Genomic DNA, 20,266 nt, shown 5'->3' with positions numbered 1-20,266 from the left:
TGGCTTTGGAAGGCCTTAGGGTTCGGAGCTTGGGCCTTCTTCTTTCGGAAAAAGAGGGATTTGTGAGAGGGTTCTTGCGGAAGCCTTGCAGAAACGGAGGTTTGAGAGATTCTTCTCCTTGAAATTCCGGCTAGGAATGGTTTTATGGGCTTTGTGGAAATGGGGACTTATGAACTTCTCCTACCTTTCAAAGAAGTTCTGGGGATAAAGATATTTGTGGAGAAGGAGTGTGGGGGAAAAATTAGAGATGGGTTTATGGGGAATTTTATAGGAAGGCCTTATAGGCTTCCTCTTCGAAGCTCGTGGGAAGAAAAATTGTCTTTTGGAGGGTTCAATAAGAAGGGGCCTTTAAACTCGGCAAGGGATTGGGCTTGAGATGGATGCAATGGAAAAGGGCTTTAAATCCCGAGTTACAATGGACTTAATAGTGTGTCCACGGGTAGGGCTTTACAACCGGGGTAAAATGGCTTTTGGGAAATGCAAGGGGAAAGGGGGCTTAAATCCTGGGGGGGGGGGGGTGGACCGCTTGTGTAGGATCCAATGGGAAGGGGGCTTAGGGAAACCCCCTTAGAAGCTTCTAAGAGCTTCTGGGTGAGTGCAGACCACGTGGAAATAGGGGGATTAATGATAATGTCATGGAAAGTGTGGGGAAAATGGTGGTAGTGACGTCGTGGGGGGAATTCCCTTGTCAGGGAATGGCGGCGTTGGCCGCTTTGATGGATCTGGCGGTAGCTCTTAAGCCACAGGCGGCGGCGTTCTGACTGACGACTCCCTCCGGGACGGCAGCTCCACGGACTACAGTAACTTCTTCCTGGCCCTCGTAGCACAACAACAGCTTCAATATCTCCCTCCACAGTCTGGTGCCGCCCTCCTCTTACGCTTCCCTTACCCCCCCAAAAGGGGGTTTTTATAGTCTGGGGGAGAGGGGACCTTCCCCCCACGTGGCTTGTTGTTTGGCCCTCTTCCCCGATGACCTCAAGCAACACTGCTGACCCATCCCCGCTACACTCCCACTCCTCTAGCACGGCATTCGGCTGGGGGGAGAAGGAATATAAAATAAGAATTTGAATTTTTATCCCCACATTATCCTCTTAACCTCCTCCCAAGAGGATGTTCACCTGCGGTTATGCGGGTTTTTAAACCTTGGTCTCGTTTTGCCAGTGGAGAGTCATGATACCTTGCGTACAATTTAAAGATTGCACCGTCGGTAACTGGAATGCTTGAATTGACCTTTGTGTGAGTTTCACGCGGGTTGTGGAAAGTTGGACTAGTAATATTTTTTTAAACGGAAATATTACAAAGATGCTTGCATTGATATTTACATTAGCATTGGTCATGTCAGCAATGTCTTTGTCATCAATGATGTCATCATCTAGAAGCTTCCCCTTAAATCTCATGAACTCTAGTATAAATAGGGGTCTTGGGCTTCAAGCCCTTTAGTCTTGCCAATACTAGTTTTGTGAGGCTCTTGAAGTAAGTCCTTTGTAGTTTCAATTCAAGCCATGTATCTCTAGTTCTTGCCTTGTTTTTCTTTGTCTTCGATCTAGTCTTGTATTGAGGTCTTGTCTTGTATCAAGAATTATATTGTTATGCTTCATCCTTTTGTAATAAGGAAGTCATGTTTTATTATTCTTCAAGTTATTCTCTTGTAAGTTGTGAGGCGACAATCCTTGTTCTTGCCAAGTTCTTTTTGCCCTCATAACAGTTTGCAAGATTGCGTACTTGATCTTGCCTAATTGTGATGGATACGGTGATGGATCACCACTTTACAAAATATTTGAGAACAAATTCAAGAACTTGGTGAGAGTAATGTACAATTACTAGGGGAGAAATATCAAGCTTTGGGGTTAGCCATCCAAGACCTTCAAAATAATCCCAATAACTTGGAGAGGCAAGTCTACATTCAGAAGGCCTTTTGACATCTTGTAGCCGCCCAAGAATTTATCCTCTTCAAGACTTACATTAGAGTGGACAAACTGAATTTTATCTTCTTCATGATTAAATTCAAGGTCTTGCATGAGAGTAGAGCGATAGAAGAAGGAATAGAAGTATGAACTTGTGTACCTTGCACTTGTGAAGATATGCTAGGGTTTGCATTGAGAAAACACAAATGTACGATCAAGATTGAAACACAAAGACTTAGATAGAGACAAGCAAAATACAAAGCCTAAACGCAAAACACAAACAAAGAGATAAACACAGAGAGAAGAAACCTTGAAGTGAATGAATGCTGTAAATGAATGTAAGAGTATACAGAATGTCAAGGGCAGAGCAATGCAGTGTGAAAAGTGACGTCCACTGGAGATGGATCCCAAGTGTTGTGACCACTAGTCGGAGTGAGGAAGAGTGTCAAATGTAGATCCCAACGGATGTTGGAGATGCTGGTAACAACAGTGGAAGATGGAAGAGGAAGGTGGTGACACTAGAAGGCTACAAACTCAATTGAGTAGATGTGTAGATAAAGAGTGTCACTAGCTGCCGCTTGGAGTGGTGAAGGCTAAATGCAAGCTGCAGAAGGCTATTGGAAGGTGTGGGAGATCATTGCAAAGTATCACCTGTTGGAGGAGTGTCCAAATGCAAGATGGAGGAGGCAGATTGAGTGTTAGCAATGGTAGAAAAGTCCAAACGCAGTGAGGAGGAGGGCGCTAGATAGTGGGCAAGAGCTAGAGAGGAAGGTGCCAAGCAGTGCAAGGCTTGATAGTCGAGTGGCAACAGTCGCGAAGGATAGATCGCCATGTGGGTGAAGGCTGATGGCTGAAATCTGCTTTGAAAGAATGAGACTGAATGGTGGGCAGCTTTGTTGGACCAAGAGGGGGCACAAGAGAGAGAGAGGGAGGTCGAGTTGGAGTGAACGTGAGAGTGTGTGTGACGGCTGGAGAGAGAGTAAGCAGAGTGAAAGGTACGAGTCGACTAGAGTGTTGGCACACAAAAAATAAAATGTATTTATACTTAGGGCATGTAAAGGGTGCGTTCACATGTACAATGTGCGTGTACTATACACAGAGGTTACCGGGCCTTTATATCCCAACAACCTCCCACTTAAAGGTCCGATAGGAACCTCTAGCTAACCAACTCCCACTAGTCGAATGCAATGCTCGTGCTAAGCTTTGCTTAGACTTTTAGTGAGAACATCTGCAGGGTTATCTTGTGTTTTAAGCTTGGTGAATGTGATTTGACCATCTTCCAAAATCTGTCTGATGAAGTGATATCGCACATCTATATGCTTTGTGCGTGAATGATACATGGCATTCTTAGCCAGATACACAACACTCTGGCTATTACATCCCAAAACTGCAATATCCATAGACATGTCGAGATCATCTGCAAGTCTGCTAAACCATATAGCTTCCTTAGAACCTTCACTAGCTGATATGTATTCAGCTTCAGTGGTACTCAGTGCAACAATGTTCTGCAACCTGGAATACCAAGAAACAACCCCACGAGCAACTGTAAAGACATACTTGCTGGTGGACCTACGAGCGTCCAAGTCACTTGCCATGTCTAGGTCACAATAACCCTACAAACTAAGTGCACCCTGCCCATAGCAAATACTTTTTCTTTGTGTACCCTTAAGGTATCGAAGAATACACTTGATAGCCTCCCAATGTGCTTTGCCAAGATTTGACATAAACTTGCTAACAACTCCCACTGCATGAGCAATGTTTGGACGAGTAGCAACCATGGCATACATAAGAGAGCCACAAGCTGATGCATAAGGAACTCCCTTCATAGCATTTACTTCCATGTCATCTTTCGGGCTGTTGGCTTTGCTAAGCTTGAGATAAGGAGGTAAGGGTATTCCAAAAGGCTTAGCTTCAGCCTTGTTAAATCTGTCCAGTACCTTTCCAATGTACTTTTCTTGAGATAGAAACAACAAATTCTGCATTCTATCTCTACGAATCCTCATGCCCAAAATATGCTCTGCATTCTCCAAATCTTTCACGGAGAAAGCTGATTTCAGCTGATTTTTGAGAGCATCCAAGCTAGTCTTTCTTTTCTCAGCTAGTAACATATTATCCACATGTAAAACAAGTATGATGGGGCTGCCATTTGTTTACTTTTTCATGTACAAGCAATGATCTGCATGGCTGCGTGTAAACTCATGAGATAGCATATAAGTGTTAAAATTTTTGTACCATTGCCGTGATGCTTGCTGAAAGCTCACACACCATCTGCTCTTTTCTAGGAACTACAAAGCTTTGAGGCTGTTTCATGTAGATTTCCTTATCAATGTCACCATGCAAAAAAGCTGTTTTTACATCCATTTGATACAGCTCTAAATCCAAAACAACAGTAAGAGCAAAAAGCACACGTAAAGTGGTCATCTTTACAACAGGTGAGAAGACCTCTTGGAAGTCAATCCTTTCCTTTTGTGCATACCCTTTTGGCAACTAGCCTTGCCTTGTACTTGGGTTTCCCATCAACTGTCTTAACTTTGTACACCCATTTGTTTGGAAGTGGCTTCTTTCCCTTGGGTAGTGACACAAAATCTCAAGTATCATTTGCATATAGAGATTTAATCTCTTCTTTCATAGCTAGCTCCCACTTACTATTGAACTCACATGACTTGGCCTCTTTGTATGTAAGAGGCTCACCCTCATCTGTAAGCATCGCATAATGCAAGGAGGGGTCAAACCTATGTGGTTGCCTTCTTATGCGTGTAGACCTGCGTATCCAATGATCAACATTTTTAGGAATTGGGTCTACATCTGGAGGTATATTATTTTTAGCATTTATTGGCTGCTGTAAACCATTTTCAGCATGCTGTCCATGCTGCACAGCACATTCATTTTCATTTCCAGCACCTGCATTTTCATAATCAACAAGCCTATCTTGCTGTCCATGACCTCCTTGTGCTTCTATTTGCTGTCCATCATCATCTGGCTCAAAAATAACCGGCTGATCATCAGTTTCAGCTTGTGGTACAGCACCATGAGGCTCATTTTTTGAAGTAATAGGTGGCTACAAACTCTGAAACTTCACCTTTTTCAGATCTTCATTAGAGGCTAAGGTGCCTTTCAGCAATTTTGCCTCATTAAACACAACATTACGGCTGCGAATAATTTTCTTGGATTGAGGTAACCATACTCTGTAGCCAAATTCACCCTCATCACCATAGCCCATGAAGATGCCTTTGGTTTATTTTGGGTCAAGTTTGTTCCTTAGCTCATCTCTAACATGCACAAAAGTATCACAGCCAAATATGCGTAAATGGTCACATGAGGCCGATTTGCCAGGCCAAACCTCCTCAGGGATGCCATTATTTAAGGACCTATTTGGAGAGCGGTTGCAAATGTGAACCGTGGTTTTGAGTGCCTCTCCCCAAAATGTATAAGGGAGATTTGCAGTGGATAGCATGCACCACACTCTTTCACATAGAAGGGTTGTAAGCTCCCTCTTAATACCATGCAAGTCACAAAAGGACTTGAATTCAATCGATGTGAACTCACCCCCATTATCAGTTCTCAAGCATTTCAGCTTTCTACCTGTCTGAGTGGTCACAAATGCATGAAAAGTTTCAAAAACAGTAAATACTTCACTTTTCTTTTTTAGCAAATACACCCAAATCTTCTTGGAAAAGTCATCAATAAAGGAGACAAAATATGCAACACCACCCAACGATTTTACGGGCATACTACATACATCAGAATGCACTAAGTCCAAGACATTTGACTTATGTGAGATACCAGAGTAAAATGAAATTTTTATTTGCTTTCCAAATTGACACTCATTGCAAAAATCAAGTTTAGAGTCTTTTCCATCAACCCTCTTCAGAGAGATAAGGACATCAAGTCCTTTTTGGCTCATATGGCCTAATCTCTTATGCCATAACTCCAAGTGGTTGCAAATTTCAGCAACTGCAAGAAACTTGCCATTCAAGGCTTTATAGTGCAAACAATACAAAGTGCCCTTCTTGGTTCCTTTTGCAATCAGCATGGAACCCTTTTTCACTTTCCACTAACCACCACCAAACAGTGTGGTGAGTCAAGCTAACCAACAGATAGTAAACTCTTTTTAATGCAAGGCACATATCTGACATCTTTTAGCACAAGCTCTTGACCATTGTCTAAAGACAAGTGTATTGTGCCAATCCCATCAATGCTACAAGCATGGTTATTTTCAAGATGCACCTTTCTATAACTGCTTGCATTGAACCTAGCAAAACACTCCAAGCAAGGAGTCACATGGAAAGAGGTACGAGAGTCTACAATCCAAGTCTGAGTGACACCATCATCAACTGACAAGAGTGCATCAATCACATCAGCCTTGGTAATCTGCATATCTTGCATGTGACATACAAGGGCATCATAATCACTGCACATAATACATCAGCCTCTGTATCTAAAAGCTCCTCTATGACAACACTAGAGGCCACATTGGCCTTTTCTTTACCTTTGGTTGTTTGCGATGCATTTGTCTTATCTTCCTTCTTCTTTTTATCTCCTGCATTCTTCTTTCTCTCTTGTTCCTTCTTGTAATTTCTGCAATCAGGTTTCTTGTGGCCCTTCCGACCGTAGTGATAGCAAGTAATGTCACTCTTTTCCTTTCCTTTGCTCTTGCTCCTGTTTCTGTGTCCTGCATTTGCATTTTTCTTTTCAGCCCTACCTCTTACATTGTAAGCTGAGTTGTTGCCTTCTCCACTAGACATACGTCTAATTTCTTCATTCAAGATAGAACCCCTCACCCCATCATATGAGAGATTGGGGTTATTGCTTAGAATCCCTGTAAATGCACTCAAGTGCTCAGCTGCAGGCTTTGACTCATCCAATTGCATATTTACCAACCTGCGCATTAAATGCACTTGATTAACGGTGTGGTGATCTCATAAGTAGTTTTCGGCTTCTCCCATATTGCATAACCTGTATCTAAACCCTTAATGTTTGTCAGAATGTCATGAGTGACACCCATCTTTATGTAAGCCACAATCTTTTTATTCACTCTAGCCCAATTTGCATTAGACATTAGTGTGGGTTTATCTTCCTGCAAAGCATCCTCACAATCCTTTAGGAACAAAATGCCTTGCATACGGTCTTTCCAAAGGTCAAATCCATGACTCTTGATGTTTGAACTGGAAGAAGTTATAGCCATTTTATCACGAACACAAGAGTAAATGCACTGTTGTTGTTTCTCAACCTTAAGTAAATTTCTGCTATTTGTACATGAACCAGCCACCACACGGGCAAAAATGCAGAAATTTACCAGATTTCGCGCAAATCCCCAAAATTTCAGTCCAAAATTGCATAAATGTCAGCCAATCTGACCTATTGATTTCAGGAAATTTTGCTTAAAGGGGCAAAATTTTGACTAATTTGGCAAAATCCCCAAATTAATTTGAGTCACCGCTCTCAATGTCTGCAATTTCTGACTCGATAGTCACTGATAGGCATGAACTATGTCCAATATGGGAAAAGCCCCAAATTTTTGGCTCGAATCCTCACAGATTTGTGATTTGTGCTTCTTGTGTGTGAACTCTCGTTTAAAAAAAAAGAGTAATTGAAAAATTAAAGGTAGTTTTTAATTTTGGAAGATTGACGGGAGGCCGTTGACCGTTGACGGTCACGCGCCTGCCCGTCACGATGAAGTCATCGTCCACCTGCAAGAATCATCGTGCCCACTTGTCGCCCATGTACCTGCCAGTCGCCCACCTATTGGCCAGTTGTCCACCTGGTCACGATGGTCGCTAGCCATAGTAAGTTGCCGCTCGACTGTCGCCCACGTACCCTACAACTGACGTCCACTGTCCCATCGTTGCTGGTCTGCAGCGTGGTCTCTCCACATGCTTGCCTGGTTACCTCGAGTAGTATTTTGCTCGTCTTCTGCACGGCTGCTCGGTTGCTGGTCTTCTTCACGGGAAGCGTGCACAAAAGTCAACTCTGATACTAGTTGTTGGACCAAGAGGGGGCACAACAGAGAGAGAGGTAGGTCAAGCTGGAGTGAGCGTGAGAGTGTGTGTGACAGCTGGAGAGAGTAAGCAGAGTGAAAGGTACGAGTTGATTAGAGTGTACTAACAATGTGTTGGTACACAAAGAATAAAATGTATTTATACTTAGGGGACGTAAAGGGTACGTTCACATGTACAATGTGTGTGTACTATACACGGAGGTTACCGAGCCTTTATATCCCAATAAGCTTGCCTATTTATAGATGTTGAAGGGTGCCCCAAAAAATTAGGGTTTTGGGAGACCATTGAAACTCTCTTGAACCATGTACCAAATTTACGATTTTCATTAACTAAGTGTGTTTTAGGGTTGTTAAAAAATGCTAATCAACTATAAAGTGCATTTAGCTCAACATCCCCTATGAGGCCCAAAACGGAGGCTAAAAGGAAAGGGTAGCCATGTTTACGTCAAGGCGTCCCATCCCATGGTAGCTAGGGTATTGGACAAAGGGTGCATGTCGGTTGCCTACCATGCATATGAAAAGTGTGCATAGTGGCCCCAAAGGTGGACATGGGCAGATTACATATAGAAATAGTAATTGCATGAGGGGCTTAGGGTGGAGGGATAGGGACACGTGGAGCAGAGGATGGAAATCCCTGCGTAAGAGTGACCCAAGGAATGTGCGACGTCACTCCATAAATAGAAGATGGATATCCTTGTGTTTGAAAGATCATGTGGGGGGTTTGTGAGTGTTCGGGGATAGTGAGGGGAATGCCCATCACAACACTCTCAAAGTGAAAGGATGTGGTAAAGTGGGGGTAGGTGGAAGATATAGTGTTAAAGGGTGGCATTCTACCTAACGATACACCAAGAGGTGGAGTGAATGTAGGGTAGGTAGATGATGGAATGGAGAAAGAAAAAGTGCTAGGAGCGGAGATGGAAGATCCAACCCCTAGTGTGCTTTGAGTGGAAGTTAAGTGTAATCCAAGATTTTGGAATGAAGATGTGAGTAGATCAGAATGTGGAGAAGATAGTGGTTGGATGGGAGGGAGTTGAGAAGTGTGGTTTATTTGCTCAAATTAAATAGATAGTAGAGATATACTTGATGAAGCATGTTTGCTTTGAGAGTCTCCTCTATTAAAGTTAACATATTAAAAATCATCTGTATCTTGCACACCAAAAGGAGAAATAGAAGAGGGTTTTGGTTCATACGACTCAAAAGGGTTATACGAACCTGACACAAGGCCTAGCTGAGATAAAGGAGATGGATCGCCAAATGCGTTGAATGTCATGGTCCCTCCAAGATCAAAGAGGTGGCTAGTCTCACCAATCGGTTCAAATGGAGTACTAGCACTTGTTGGAGGAGTGTAAACTGAAATGTACGTGATGTGCAAGTACTCCTCAAACTCTTTAGGTGTAAGGTGACTAAAACAAGAAAAAGAACATGATAAAGATGAAGGTGTGTCTATCTCCTTCTTGAGACAAGAATGCCTTTTCAAAGTCTCTGATGATGGAAAAGTGTGATAAGGCATCATAGGATCCCTAGAAGAAGGTGCCTAAGACATTATGAGTTAGAATCAAGTCACGTGTAAGTCTTGCACAAAGACTAGCCTCCACAATCACTGCATGATACTCTTTAGAAGAGCGTCGAATTTTATACCATGTGAAGATATGCTAGGGTTTGCACTGAGAAAATACAACACATATAACTAAGACTGAAACACAAAGACTCAGACAGAGATAAAAGTAAAAGTCAAACCCTAAATGCAAATCTCAAACATAGAGACTAACACAGAAAGAAGAAACCTTGAAGTGAGTGAATGCTGTAAATGAATGTAAGAGTGTATAGACTCCCCAGGATAGAGCAATGCAATGTCGGAGAGTGATTTCCATCGAAGATGGATCCCAAATGCTATGACCACCAGTTGGAATGTTGGAGAGAGGAAGATTGTTAAATGTAGATCCCAACAAATGTTGGAGATGCTAGCGATAGTAGTGGAAGATGGAAGTGGAAGGTGGCAACACTAGAAGGGTGCAAACATAGCTAAGTAGGAGACGCCTAGATGATGAGTAGTGTCGCAAGCTACCGCATGGAGTGGTGAAGGCCAAACACAAGTTGCAAAAGGTCGTTGGAAGGTGTGGGAGATCATTGCCAAAACTGTCGCTTGGTGGAGGAGTATCCAAATGCAAGCTAGGGGAGGTAGATTGAGTGTTGGCGATGGCAGACGATTCCAAATGCAGCAGGAAGGAGGGCGCCGGACAATGGGCGACAACCAGGGAGGAAGGTGGCAAGCATTGCAAGGGTTGACGGAGTGGCTGTTGTGCTAAGAAATGCACTTAAGTCACCTAAACAGCCCCAAAACATGCTTATTTTAGGGTTATTTTAGCCAAAACCCTAAAATGGGGAGTGGATCGAGAGAGTCAAGTGGGAGAGGATTTAGAACCCTAATTTTCTATAAATTGGCAGCCAGCCCTCCACTCTTCCCTCAATCTCGTTTTTGCAGATTTTAGGTGTTTCAGCTTCCTGCCCACACCCCGTTCGCGGAGGACATCTCAGTCGAAGCTGTCCATTGGTGTCTCCATGAGTGGTGCCTGATTTCCAATCCACTTCACACAGTTTGGAGCTGATTTCAGTTAGGCGATTGCTGTTCTTGTGCAGGCTTGTTGCCGTACAGTTTGCCACGTCATCATAGTCCTGCTGCCATACAGTTTGCCACGTCATCATAGTCCTGCTACCTACGTTTTCAGTCTTTCTCTCTCTTGCAGATTGTCTTGCCTCCGTTTTTAGTATTTCTCTCACCTGTTGCCTACGTTTTTAATCTTTCTCTCTCCTACAGGCTGTCCTGTCTGCGTTTTAGTCTTTCTCTCACTTGTTGCCTGCGTTTTTAGTCTTTCTCTCTTCTCACTGTTGTCTGCATCAGATCCAGCTTCTCATTGCTACGTTTGTTGGTGTTCGACATCCGAAGGTTGCCTTGCTGCAATTCGGGATCCGTTCGGAGTACGACACTCTCTCCAGCTCATTACCTCTGCCTTGATCCTTGAGATACAGGAGTTTGAGGTTCAGTATTCATTCACTGCATAGTGTGTTTGCTGCATGAGCATCATATTGTTCAATAGTTATATCACTTCATTTATTCACTGTGTTCATTGTTTTTGAGTTACCCTAACCCTAACTGTGTTCTTTTATCAGTCTGTGCTTTGTCGTACGGTTTCTGTTTATGTTTCTGTGTTAGGGTATTTCTTAACAGTGGCAGCAGTTGCTGAGGGTAGACTGCCATGGGGGTGAAGGTTGATGGTTGAAATCTGCTCTGAAAGAACGAGATTGAATGGTGGGCAGCTTTTCTACTTATAGATATTGAAGTGTGCCCCAAAAAATTAGGGTTTTGGGGGACCATTGAAACTCTCTCAAACCCCACACCAAATTTTCTTTTTCACTAATTAAGTGTGTTTTGGGGCTGCTTATAAGTGCTAATCAGCTGTGAAGTGTGTTTTAGCCTAACGACAATTGTGTAGCTGTAGTAGAATGGAAGAATGGTATGCTATTGGTGTTTTTGTCTCCAATTGGGGGGTCCATCCTAGTTTTCTGATGGTGTTGCAAGATCTTCAAACTTGTGCACATCATCTAAAGAGAAAGTGCCATTGTTACTTTCAAGAAGTTGTTTGGCTCATGCATGAAAATCAAGTCGTATTAGGCCCAAGAGATTACATATGGTCGGTAATGTCCAAAGTAATTAGTTGGATCTCCACTTGTGGCAGACTCCTTGGGAGCTAGTTGTGAATACCACTCTTGTTCGATTCTTGGCATAGGTTGACTTGGAGGTTGTAGTGGCGATGAAGTGTTTGAAGCATCTTTCCTTTTGCATTCTTGCTTCTCTTGGATGTCAAGCTTTCAGATCAAGGCTTAGGTTTCTTCAATGAGTACCTAGCTTTGATAACATGCAAAGGAATACTCGAGCAAGGAAGATACATGCAAAGCATACGATAAAACATAATGATAGAACAATAGGACTCAGCGGTGAAGAACAGCTCAGAATGAATGCTGAAAACACATTATGCAAAGTGAATATAAAACCTCGAATCTCCATATCTCAGAGTGGACCATCTTAGATATGAACTATAGAGAGTGTTGTACTTTGAACCGATCTCGAAGCACAGAGATAAACTGGGGCAGATATGAACTGCAGAGTGTGTTGTACTCTGAACAGATCCTGAATAGCAGTAGACAGCCTTCAGCTAAGTGACCAGCTGATGTAAATGGCGGAAAGCAGCTGTGCAGCCTGCAAATGCAGGTGTAGACGATGTTGCCTCGCTGTAGACAGCTCTTGGCAGGCTGGAAACTGATTGTGTGCAGCAAACATAGCTGTGTAAGAAGGATGAACAGGGTGTGTGGCTGATGAACAACACCCTGAACTGAGACACCCACCAGAGGGGTGTGGATAGCGCCAACTGATGATGGATTTGCAAAACAAGGGTCAAGGATAGAGCAAGTGGTTGGGCAGCCTTCTATTCATAGATGTGGATCCTCCCAAAAGTTTGGGTGTTTGCTTATGAGAGAGAAACTTTGGTCATTCTGAGTTTTGGGGCTGTTTTAATAGAGCTAATGAAGGTCTAATTGGTAATTGACCCTTTTTAGCCTAATGACGAAACACACCGATTCTCAGCCCACTTGTAGCAGATCTGACACAATGGAAACAGCAGAACATGCACCAAGTTCAGGTTCTTGGTCATCTAATACCATGTGTGAGAGAGATGTGATGCGGATGCAAGAAACATCTATTGAACACTGAAACAGATGAACAGAAAGCAAGAACACAAGAACTCAATGAAGATGAAATGGACCATGTAATCCATATACTAGAGCATGAGAAGATAAGTACAAGCCACACGGGCTGTGGTAGCATGAGAAGATGAGTACAAGCCGCACGGGCTATGGCAAGTCGTGACTACCAAAGTGCCTCTCTTCTCCTTGTCTCCAATGGATGCGGATGTGCCATGAATGAGGAGAGGAGAGGAGGTGTCTATAAATAGGCCACAGGGAGAGGTCCAAGGCAATTGGGCTGGACATAAAAATGGCTCAAAAGGCCCACTCAGGTGCCTATCCAAGTGCCCAAATACAACCAATAAAACCCATGAAATGTCGACCATTCCTACCATACATCGTTGGAGGATATGAGCCTTCTAGAAGGCACCCTTTGTGAAGAAATGGTAGGGTTACTGAGGAAACATAAGAGTGTGTAAGTCAAAAACAGAGAGATAGTGAATGAGCTCAGAAACTCAGAGAACAAATGTAATGTTGATCCGTGTCTCATAGATTAGTATTGAGGTGAGCTGAGACAGGTTGATGATGCTAGTCAAAGCTTGGAGATGACTGTGTTTTCCTAACTGACCAAGCAGCAGCACCTGGGGAGAGATTTGCACTATCAAGGGAGTGAAATGCAGTCCTTCAAATAGAGGAGTGTCTATTCCAAAGATTAGACTGCTCCTGATGAAGCCAACTGCAGTTTAATGATGGAAACAGATATAGATGAAGAATGCTGACTCCAAGGATGTTGATGAAATGCAGATGATGAAGACCTCCTGTATGCATGCGATTGATGCAGATGATGATGCTTGGTGATAGGCAATCCAGATGCAAGGAATTTTGATGGTGGAATCTCTTCCAAAGGGTGGCAGCAATCAGGTAACTTCTGGTCAGACGATCTAGAGAAGAAAACACAGGCTGGAAAAGGGTGATGATGATGTTAGTAGCTGTAGACCACCTGCCCTGCAAAATGCAGATGTTGGATGGCAGAAAACTGGTTACAGTGTCTCGAAATGTTGTTGTTAGCAGGTCACCTAGGGACAGCAATCATGTCAGAAGGCTGGGCAGCCTGTGGATGAGCTTGTGGTAGAGAGGCAGGCTCCAAGTGCAGCTAGGACAGGTTGTGGACTGATGGGCAGCAGTGTGAGGAAAGTATGATGAGTGAAAGAATGAGTAGAGAAGATAGTATGCCCACCACATGTCCTTATGAAGGGGATTTTTGGGCATTTGTTCAACTATGAAAATTACAAGCTGATTATTACAAATAAAGCCTTTCTGGGGCTGTTATTAAGGAGCAAAATCAGGCATTAATGCACTGCAACTTAATGTTAATGCATTCTGTGGTTTTGGTTGCTCAACACCCCTTGTGTCAATGCATTGTTTTGGGCGACTCGGCTATTGGAGTACCATGCTTAGGACAACGAGACGCCTACAATGTGCACTAAGTCCTTTCAAGCACATTGGCCATGGTTAGGGCAATGAGATGCCTACAACATGCACTAAGTCCTTTCAAGTACATTGAGGCATTGACAATAAGCCCTCATGGCGAGAAACACAAATTGCTATGAATGTTTCTTCTCCCACTTCTTCTTTGCTTAGGGTTATAAAATGCCCACCCAGATGCTAAGTCCTTTCAAGCAAATTGAGGCATTGATAATAAGCCCTCTTGGAGATTGACACACCTTGCTATGGATGTTTTTTGAAACCAGCCTTTGTTTTTGGCAAGGGTGGTGAATGACTTGAAGCCAAGTGAACATTTCCTAGCTATTTTGAGAAGATTCTTGGCAACAACTTTTTTCCAAGGTTCATAGCTGATTAACTGAGGCATCACAGGACTTGGTTTTCCCTCTCAACTCTATTTGTAATTGATTCAGTGTGACCGAAAGTACAGAATATCAGTCATACAACCCATGCCAAGCTATACATCGCGCTTAATCAGCCTAATTAGGGTGAGTTATGTGTTGACATTAGCAATTGGACATGGTGAAGCTATAAAAGATTAGGACTTAATACATTTCCTAAAAAATCAGGACACTCCCGCAGAAGGTCCTTAAAATGACTGCATTCCTTGTGACAAGTGAATCTAGAATGACTGCCACTATCCTAGGACACCCAAAAAACTCTATGCGTCACTTCTTTGTATACACAAGTATATAATCTACGATGAATCTGGGACAAACAGACAGGTATATATTGGTAGAGGCCATTGTGTTCATATGTTTGACGATTGCTCATTATAGATGCAATTGCATCTTTGTTTTTGATAGTTGCTTACTATATTACACAAATACAAGGGGTTCTACAGCAGTGCTGGAGAATGTGCGGTTTTAGTCAGACAAAATCACTGTCATCGATATTAGAAAACTCAAGACTTCACTTTATTTTTTGTATGGCATAAGATTATTGATTGCATGGTTTGTTGAGCCTTGTAAAGAATGTATGTATCCAATTGTCATACTCATGTACCCACATTTGTAAGTTTTCATTTAAGTTTGAATTTATCTGGATCCTTTTGCAATCCTTAACCTCTCATGATGTTGATATGTATTATGAAGTTCAAGGTGGCCTTATGCCAGCTGGCTGTGACTCCAGACAAGGGCCAAAATATTGCTCATGCCCTTGAGAAAATTGAATCTGCAGCAGATAGTGGTGCCAAGTTGATTGTCCTTCCTGTACGTTCCATTATTGAAATTTCTCCCTTTTTCCCCCAAATTACAGCTAACTATAAAAGTATTGGTTAATGCCTCTCGTTATGTAGCATTTAGAATGTGACACATCACAGATTGTAATGCCATTATGCAGGAGATGTGGAATTGTCCCTATTCAAATGCTAGTTTTCCAGTCTATGCAGAAGAAATAAGTGTTGGTGGTGAAGCCTCTCCATCAACAGTGATGCTCTCTGAAGTTGCCAAGAGGAAAAGAGTCACTATTATTGGTGGATCCATACCTGAACGCTGTTCTAATCAGCTGTACAACACATGTTGCGTATTTGATACTGATGGAAACATGAAAGCCAAGCACAGAAAGGTTTGGACACACTATTACAATATTTGGAAGGTTTGGTGTGTATAAATTTGGAGACGAAATAATCAATGTCTCAATTGATAAATGGTTTTCTGCTTTGCCTGGGATAGGTGCACCTGTTTGACATTGACATTCCTGGAAAAATGACGTTTAAGGAGTCTGACACTTTAACTGCTGGAGAGAATATTACCATTGTTGATACAGGTGCTTTTCATCATCTAGCTTTGCAGTGACTTATTAACCTCCAGGGTGCTGTATTGTTTGGGTGGGGGGACTGATTCATGGAAGTGTGGAACAGTTTTATCCCCTAAGGTAGTTTTTTCTTTTTGCACTCACAGAGCTTTATAATAGCTACAGTCACATACAACTTGTCTGCGGTGTGTGCTGCAGCAGAAGCATCACTGCTGAATGCAAAACACACGCCTTGCACAAAGTTGCTGTTGTAAGAAAGGTTGAGCTTTGTATTTAGTAATGGTCAAATGAAGAAGTTACAGGTGAAGGTCTGTTCTGTCTACATAACACTTGAAAAACTCACACACAAAATGAGGTAAAGTGATCACCTGCAACAATCAGATACAAAGGAAAACTGTTGTAATTGTGAATGCAATTCAGGTGAAAGCCCTTGCTTCAGCTTGATACTGCCCTTGGCATTGTGAGCTCTCCTTTGATGGCAAACATAACGAGGGTGGGTATGACTAGGATCATGCATAGGCTCTCACTCTAGGACAAGTTCCTAGAGACCTTGAGACTCGAGCACTTGTTGCATTAAATTAGACTGTCATGAAATTTGACTCGTTGAAGTGGGTCTTGTCACAAAGGCATTTTTGGCTGTGGCAAGAGGAGCGTGAGTGTTGGGTGTAGGATAAGTTGAAGGTGTGGATTACACTTTGGAGGTGGCCTCAAAGTGCTCACCATGCATAGGAAAACCTTGCATGGTGGCTTCCGGGTGTAGATTGAGAGATAGGATGAGTAAGAGAAGTTGTAGCTTGGTGGTGATAAGGTCTACTTGACATTTGCAGATATGCTAACTGAATGGCCAGATATAATATGGAAGGTGCTGTTGGAAGTATGGTGGGTGCAAGACAGGTTGGGAGAGAAAGAGAAGAGTATGTTTATGACACGAGGAGATCATTGACTCTATTGAAGTGAGTCTTGTCACAAATACATTCTTAGCTGTTGTGACATTGAGTCTGAGTGTTGGGTGTAGGATAAGATGAAGGTGTGGTGGTTTACACTTGGGGAGTGGTCCCGAAGTATCCACTATGCGTTGGAAAACCTTGCATGGCAGTTTGAGAGATAGGACGACTACCTGAAATTATAGGTTGGGTGTGATAAGGTCCACTTGGCATGTAAATCGAATGGCCATTTGAGAAATGGAAGGTGCTGCAAGTGTGGTGGGCTCAACAGAGGGTTTTGTTGAGAGAGAGAGAGAGAGAGAGAGAGAGAGAGAGAGAGAGAGAGGATTTATTAATGTCGCAAGAGGCCAAAATGACCTATGAGACCATAAGTTACAACTATTTGTAACATAATCGAAGTGTTTGGAAATATACAAGGAGAGAGAGAAATGAAATGAAATGATATATTAACGTATACAAAAGGCCAAAATGACGAATGAGACCGTGAGTTACAATCATGTGTATGATAGTACAACTGTCTGGGCAAATTATGTAGCACAAAGCAAAATAAGAAAGGAAACTAACTATGGCTATGTGTAAAACATAGAGCTCTATCTAGTAACAATGAGATCCAGATGGTACAATCTCATGTGGAGAGAGAGAGAGAGAGAGAGAGAGAGAGAGAGAGAGAGAGAGAGAGAGAGATTAATGCCTTCTTTTGAGGCCGAAATCAGCCTATGAGACAAAACCATGTACAATGCTGAAGGATGATCAGTGAGATATTGTGAAAATAAGCTAAGGTGATGTACAAGACAAAATAATTTCCATGTAGAAATACAACAAGAGGATGAAGTAATGCATGTCTAGTTGTGTGGTTGAAAAATACACAGATATCTAGTTCCACCTAGTCAAGATTAGTGGGTAGAGTATGTCATACACTCCTGATGAAATAGTACAGGGGTAGCCTCATGACTGGTCCCTTAGCTCTGTTAGGTGTTGCTCCTATCGTTAGTGGATCTCCCTTGTTTCTCTTTGATGTAGCATTTGTGTGTGGTACCTATGTATCTACAGTCAGTGTGTTGTTTTGATCTCCTCAACGAGAGAGAGAGAGAGAGAGAGAGAGAGAGAGAGAGAGAGAGAGAGAGAGAGAGGGGTAGGTAGGTACATTTGTGGAGCTCTGATTGTTGCCTTTTGAAGTGCCATGATTAGCCCTATGTGATTTGGAGATAGTAGGTTTGCAGAACAATGCGATAGATTCAGCCCTGCTCACGAGTTGCTTTTTCTCAGATAGACCAACACACACATCAGTACGATGCCTGGTTTATTATTTGGACGAACCACCATTCACTAAAATACCTATATGATCAATCCAATCTTTGTGGCCGCAAGGTGAGATGGGTGGAGCTTATGTAAGAGTTTGACTTGAAATTTGCTATAGGAAGGGTAGAACTAATATGATTGCTGATGCTCTTAGTGGAATTGCTAAAGTCAGTGTCTTATCTTCAAAATTTTGACTAATTTCTATCTTTCTCTCAAAGGGCGTTGCCAAAACAATCTTCACTTTGGTAAAATTTGACAACTAATTCAATGAGGGCCTAGTAGCCTAGGAAGCTTTGGCGGTCCGGACGCTCGAAAGTTGGCTATTGAGAGAAAGATGGTGCAAACATATTCCATTCGTAATGGACTACTTTTTAAAGAAGTCAAAGTGTGTGTGCCCAATGATCATGATATTTGCAAGAAAATTTTATACGAGTCACAATATGTTGATGCTAGACTCCTTGGCATATATTGGACTTTGATTCTTATTAACGGCATATTAAGACTATCGTTGAGCCTTATGTATGTGAGTGCTAGCAGTGTCAGCTTAATAAAGTTGAATGGTATCGACAGGCAGGAATGTTGCATCCTTTACAAATTTTGAATAAGAAATGAAGTAGCATTTCCATGGATTTTGTAGTGGGATTGCCGTGTATGAACCAAGGTCATGAAACAATCTAGGTTGTGGTTGGCCAATTGATGAAAATGGCTCAACTCATTCCGACGAAGACAACCGTGAAAATCCATGAGTTGGTTGGTCTCTTTGTCGAACATCTTTATAGACTTTATGGTTTGCCCAATGAAATAGTTAGTGACCGGGATCCTAAGTTTAGTGGCCATTTGCCATTTTTAGCAAATGGGTTTTCAAAAATTGGAAACTTAGTTGCCCATGTCGTCCTCAAAACATTTTGAAATTGATGGATAGATCTAATAGATGAAGCAAACCATGGAGTATAGACTTCATTTATATGTCTCTCATAGGCAATCTAATTGGGAGTGTCACTTTCCTCAGACTGCGTTTGCTTATAATAGTACCAAGTATTTGGCTATTGGTTGTAGCCCATGTATGCTTATGTACGGTTATGAGCCAAAACCATCGATTGCCATAGAGCTCGGGGGGGGGGGGGTGGTGAAAATGCAATTCGTAGTCGACTTTCTGTACGATATGTAGGAGATGTTGATGATCTCTAGGGAGAGCATTAAAACAGCCTAGGATTGTTTCATGTTTTTATGCTAACCAAGATTGTACTCCTAGAGAGTTCTAGGAAGGCATGTGGATTTACCTTATAAAGTCCCAAAGGACTCTGATTCAATGAATACCGGAAAATTCTATAATGTCTTAGAGGTGTAATGTATTGTGGTCCTTTCTAGATTACCAAGAAGATAAGTAACGTACCCTATGAGTTGGATTTACCTTCAAAAATACGAGTTCACATTGTGTTCCACATGAGTCATTTGAAAGAACGATTTGGATAAGGTGAATTGATTGTTCCGATTGAGGAAGTCTTGCGGCTTGAGGATATTGCTTGTTATGTTCCACTCAAATCTGAATTGGTTCTTGACCTTACGACTAAACGATTCCAAGAAATGCTCCTGTGTCCCTACCTCCTCATGGCGCTATGTGCATATCCTCTTCTCCTTGGGGACTCTTGAGGCTCTACTTGTCTCTATCTCCAACTGGTGTGATGAAACTTTGAACTGGCCTATGGCATGTAAAAATCCATGTCAGTACCGTATTTGACAAGTAGCTGCTCCACTTGGAAGTACCATGAGTTCTCACACCCCTCGCGGGCCGTTTGTTGGAAGCTGGTAGTGCTCTCCATGGTAACATGTTAGGTGTCATGCTTTGCACTCTCTGTTTAAAAGTGATGATAAGAAAGAGAGCCTCTATGTCCATGGGTAGCATAGGAAACTCTGGTCTAAGAATCTCATGTGGCAGTGAGGGGTTGCTATGTATCATCCATGACAACCAAATAATGTGGGGACTCTCTATCTGTGTCTAGATTGATGTGGCTAGGCCTGGGGCCTAGACCACTACTCATAGTACATAAGAGCTAGAGTGATCAAGGAATCGAATAGCCACTACCTGGTATATGGCTCTTGTAGGTATGTCCGTTGACATTCTCTCT

The 20,266-nt window shown here is 42.4% G+C and overlaps 1 protein-coding gene across 2 annotated transcripts in view; it reads left to right on the top strand.

Moving 5' to 3' along the window:
* The window catches only part of LOC148038025 (Nitrilase/cyanide hydratase and apolipoprotein N-acyltransferase family protein), a 61,556-nt gene that overhangs the window by 22,168 nt on the left and 19,122 nt on the right, over positions 1-20,266 (top strand). For both annotated transcript variants that reach the window (XR_015688872.1, XM_087668087.1), the window contains exons 2-4: positions 15,237-15,353; positions 15,484-15,708; positions 15,816-15,909. Coding sequence is in view for 1 of the 2 variants with exons in the window: in XM_087668087.1 (XP_087524213.1) it covers positions 15,237-15,353; positions 15,484-15,708; positions 15,816-15,909 (436 nt within the window). In the remaining variant the exon portion in view is untranslated. The remainder of the gene's footprint in view (positions 1-15,236; positions 15,354-15,483; positions 15,709-15,815; positions 15,910-20,266) is intronic.

The sequence above is a fragment of the Lygodium microphyllum genome, chromosome 3 (assembly GCF_053477565.2).
Source record: "Lygodium microphyllum isolate KBCC chromosome 3, Lygodium_microphyllum_v1.1.10, whole genome shotgun sequence".
In the NCBI taxonomy this organism is placed as follows: domain Eukaryota; kingdom Viridiplantae; phylum Streptophyta; class Polypodiopsida; order Schizaeales; family Lygodiaceae; genus Lygodium; species Lygodium microphyllum.
The sequence above is the reverse complement of the archived record's forward strand: the minus strand, read 5'-3'. Positions and strand labels throughout refer to the sequence as shown.